Source organism: Propithecus coquereli, unplaced genomic scaffold (genome assembly GCF_000956105.1).
Source record: "Propithecus coquereli isolate 6110/MARCELLA unplaced genomic scaffold, Pcoq_1.0 Scaffold400, whole genome shotgun sequence".
Classification (NCBI taxonomy): domain Eukaryota; kingdom Metazoa; phylum Chordata; class Mammalia; order Primates; family Indriidae; genus Propithecus; species Propithecus coquereli.
Genome location: NW_012149731.1, coordinates 1708190 through 1713189, shown reverse-complemented (window position 1 = coordinate 1713189; position 5000 = coordinate 1708190). Strand labels below are relative to the sequence as shown.

Here is a 5000-nt window from a genome sequence, read left to right as displayed (position 1 = left end):
GGCTGGTTTCGAACTCCTGAGCTCAAACAATCCGCCCGCCTCGGCCTCCCAGAGAGCTAGGATTACAGGCGTGAGCCACCGCGCCCAGCCTAAAAATACAATTTTCATTCAGGCATTTCAATCAGTAAAATCACTAACCCCAACCTGAAACATGAGAAAATACATAAAAGATGTATTATATTTCCTCATCCTCTATAATGCTGTGCATCATCATGTAGTGGGTCAGAGGCTGGCTTTGGGCCGGGACAGACCTGGGTTGAAATCCCAAATTTGTCACTTTCTGACGATTAAGCCATTAACTGTGCTCTTACCTTACTGGGCCTCAGTTTCCTCATCTGCGAACCAGAGATAATAATATTATCTACCTCATAAAAGTGCTGTGAGAATTGAACAACATGACGGTCATTAAACTTTTAATACGGCACCTGACTTACTGTTGTGCTCCATAATTAGTGGAAGTTGTTTTGATGATACAATTTCACATCTATCTTTCTCTAGATTGCTCACATTTCCTCACTTGCTCACGCTCTCTCTTCCTGTTTGTACATATTTTTCTCTCTCTCTGTATATATTTTTTCTCTTTCTTCCTTCATCTGTCTCTGGAAATATTCTCTCTCTCTCTCCATCTCTTTCTCTGTGTCTGTCTCACGTGCACACACATCCTCACCTTGTGTGTCACGTGTTTGTGTGAAGGTGTTACCTCCCAAACGGCGGGGTTCATTTGCTTGGCAGGTATTGAGTTAGTAGACACAGTCAAGTTGGTTATGTGTAGCAAGGAGATTTTCATTATTTGGCACAAGGAAGGAGCACACCAGGGATAGTTCCCAAAGCAGTGTGTCCCCCCACAAGGGGCTTGGGCTGATTTTATAGTCACAGGGTAATGAAGTGTGATCTGATAGGATCTTGCAATGGGGTGATGCCAGGAAACATACTCTGGCTGGATGCCGCCGTGTGATGTCAGGGGTGAATCTGATTGGATCCTGGATCCCACCTTGTGGTGTCCGCTTCTTAATTCAGTCCCCGCTCTTCTATGGCAGCATTTAGGCTCCACCCATGGTTGTAAGCTTGGTTCATCTGGGCACGCTCAGGTTATGTGACCTTCAACCTGGGGATCCATGGCAACTGAAAACACCTCACAACTTTGTAACATAAAAGTTAAGCCAGGAGGCCGGGCGCGGTAGCTTACGCCTGTAATCCTAGCACTCTGGGAGGCCGAGTTTGAGCTCAGGAGTTCGAGACCAGCCTGAGCAAGAGCGAGACCCCGTCTCTACTAAAAATAGAAAGAAATTAATCGGACAACTAAAAATATATAGAAAAAAAAAAAAAATTAGCCAGGCATGGTGGCACATGCCTGTAGTCCCAGCTACTCAGGAGGCTGAGGCAGGAGGATAGCTTGAGCCCAGGAGTTTGAGGTTGCTGTGAGCTAGGCTGATGCCATGGCACTCTAGCCAGGGCAACAGAGCCAGACTCTGTCTCAAAAAAAAATAAAATAAAATATAATCATCAAAATAAGAAGAAAATCCTGTAATTCCCATTTTACAGATGAGGAAACTGAAGTACATGGAAGTTCAGTGACTAGACCTAGAGTTCCCTCGTTTTGAGTGAATGATAGAGTTGGGATTCGACCCAAGCTATCTGATGCATGTGTTTGTCTTCTTGTTTAAGATGCTATCCTGCCTTCCTTCACTGGATGAAACCTAGATCACCTAGATCATGTGTCCCTTCAATTCTTGACCTCAGAATTTTGACAAATGTTAGAAATCTGGCTCATGAGTCACAATCACACTCCTGTATGTTGAAATCATATGCCGTGTACAGTTAATGGAAATGTTAGTTTAATTGCCAGACATGCAGGTGAGAGCTGGCACTGACTGTGGACGTATGTCTTTCTCTTGTCACCACCAGAGTGTCTCTATGTGTTCCCCTGCCAGTGGAACTACCGTCCCGACCACTGCATGTACGGAAGCAACTGCAAAGAGGCTGAGCGTGAAGGTGTGTCTGTTCTGCATGGGAACCGAGGCGTCTACCATGATGACAAGCAGCCGACTTTCAAAGCACTCTATGAAGCAGTGCGAGACGTAAGTGTCGTCTTGCCGCCATTCGGCAGACACGTGCTTGTTATCATGAAACTGCAGTACAGACACTTTGGTCATCAGTCCCTTCGAAGGCCACGTATTCCCAAAGCATTGAGTCACACCAGTTCTCCCCGACCTCAGTCCCTCTGTATCAGTATATCCACGACCTACCCAATACTATATCCACTCTTGACTTACTTCTACGTATCCCTCAATATTTTTTACTTAAATAAATTTACTTTAGGAGGAATAAATTCCATGTCAGAAAGAGAATTACTATGCCATTTGCCATAGTAGAGGGTAACACATTTGGGTAAACGTAATATAACAAAAATAAAATGATATTATTCAATTTAAGGTAAATATATTGCCTGATTACCAGCTCTAGCCTTTTGCACAATCAGATGTTAAGGTGGTCAGTTAGGACAAGGAGCTAAACTGAAAGTCGCAATCAAGCCTTTATTTAAAATATTTAACCTGCAACGGCGCAAGCAAGAAGCAGAAAGCGGCTTCAGCTCCCAGTGTTCCATTTTTTCACCCACCAAAGGGTACTCGGTGAGGCGAAGTAGATGCAGCACAGATGGCAGGAATCTTCTCACTGCCAAGGAGCGCTAAAGAAAATGTTCCTGCGTGTTTATGGCCCCATGGTCCAGGGATGTGGGGGAGGCTGGGAGAAGGGAGTAGGCGTGGAAAGGTACTGAGTCAAAGCGGAGAAAAACCCTTCAGCCAAGGCCCCCCAAATGAAGGTGCGTGAGCTAGGAATGCAGATATGTGTATGAACATGGCTGGCCTGAGCCCTTGCCTGCAATTCCCTCAAGAAAACTACAGTGCAGTGGCTCACACCCTTAATCCCAGTGCTTAGGAGGCTGAGGTGGGAGGACTGCTTGAGCCCAGTAGTTCGAGACCAGCCTGGGCAACGTAGCAAGACTCCATCTCTAAAAATAAAAAAATTAGCCCAGCATAGTAATATGTGCCTGTAATCCCAGCTACTCGGGAGGCTGAGGCAGGAGGATGGCTTGAGCCCAGAAATTCAAGACCAGCCTGGTCAATATAGCAAGATCCCCATCTCAAAAAAGAAAAAGATTAGCAAGTCTTGAGGAGGAGTTGAAGACTTTTATGTGAACTCTCTTTTTGTAGTAAATATGAAGATTGAAAGGACTTTACTTTGTGATTTGCCACCTAAAATCATGTCAAGCACTGCCTGCTAGTACTTGCTCCCGTGCTTTGGAAAATGGTGTACTTCACATTACTTTTTACCTTGAGATTGCTAGGGGAAAACCAGCAACAGGTACTTTTAGAGATTACCCTGTTGAAACTGTAATTTTAAGACATAAAGCAGGGGCTAACAAACTTGGGCCAAATCTGCCCTGCTGCCTATTTTTGTAGGATATGTGATCTGGCCAGGTATGGTGGCTCACAACTGTAATCCTAGCACTTCGGGAGGCTGAGGAGAGAGGATCGCTTGAAGCCAGGAGTTCGAGAATAGCCTAAGAAACATAGCGACACTCCATCTCTACAAAAAATAGAAAAATTGACTGGGCATGGTGGTGCATGCCTATAGTCCCAGCTACTCAGGAAGCTGAGGTGGGAGGATCACTTGAGTCCCAGCATTGAGGTTGCAGTGAGCTATGATGATGCCACTGTACTCCAGCCAGGGTGACAGAGTGAGACCTTGTCTCGAAAAAAAGAAAAAAAAAAGATAATGTGGGCTAAGAATGGTTTTTACATTTTTAAATACACAGAAAAATAATAAAATAACAATAATATTTCATGACATGACAAAACCATATGAAATTCTAATTTCAGCATTCATAAATAAGGTCTAATTGGGACACGGTGCCACCTATTCATTTATGATTGTCTATGGCTGCTTTGGTGCTACAACTGCAGAGGTGATTAGTTGTGACGGAAACCGTATGGCCCACAGAGTCTAAAATATTTACTATCTAATCTTCTACAGAAAAAGTTTGCCAACCCCTGACATAAGTATGTAGACTTTATTAGGTTTTTTTTCCTAAGATCTAGGAACCCTCAGGGTTTCATGCAGGCTTTGGCAACAGTGAAGTAGCGGGTGAATCCCATGACATAGTAACATATTTTTGTGTTTTTGAAAATGTGCATTTGCTAGGGAGAGTCCCAGAGAATTTCAACTCTGGAATTCCCAGAGTTCTGTGCAGGGAAAGATTTTAGCACGCATCTAAGCACACTTCTTTCTTCTCCTATCTGTCCTATTATTTGGTTTTCAAAGGCCAGCTGATTTAATTATGCAGAGAATTTGTTCTGTACTGAATGATACCCTCACATCTAGGTATTGAAACACTGACTCCAGGGGAAACCCATTCAGGAGTATAAGTGGAAGTTAAATAAGTGTGCAGCGGCTATGTGTCTGTCAGAGCCACTCAGGTTTCTTTCGTGATCTGTCAGCCCTGATTTGGATTCAGGAATTGTGGTTCTTGCGTTACAACTAATCTTGTTTGTTTTCTGGGTGGGGAATCAGAAACAGGGCTGAATAACTTTCTTTTCTTTCTTTTTTTGTTGTTGTTGCCCAGGCTGTAGTGCAGTGACTCAATCATAGCTCACTGAAGCCTTGAACTCCTGGGCTCAAGCAATCCTCCCACCTCAGCTTCCCAAGTAGCTGGGACTAGAGGTGCATGTCACCACATCTGGCTAGTTTTTTTCTATTATTTGTTTGTTTGTTTGTTTTTTCTTTAGACACATCATCTTGCTATGCTGCCCAGGCTGGTCTCGAACTCCTGGCCTCAAACAATCCTCCGGCCTTGGCCTCCAAAAGTGCTAGGATAACAGGCATGAGCCACTGCACCTAGCCAATTTTGTTCCATAAATGATTCTACCTAATGCACTCAATAATGTTCCTCAGTTGGGCCTAAAAATACAATTTTCTTTCTTTTTTTTTTTTTTTTTTTG

At 43.8% G+C, this 5000-nt stretch overlaps 1 protein-coding gene across 1 annotated transcript in view; it reads left to right on the top strand.

Annotated features, from left to right (window-relative positions):
- GXYLT2 (glucoside xylosyltransferase 2) overlaps positions 1 to 5000 on the top strand; it is an 86573-nt gene that overhangs the window by 77059 nt on the left and 4514 nt on the right. The window contains exon 6 of the mRNA XM_012652870.1: positions 1906 to 2078. Coding sequence (XP_012508324.1) covers positions 1906 to 2078 — 173 coding nt within the window. The remainder of the gene's footprint in view (positions 1 to 1905; positions 2079 to 5000) is intronic.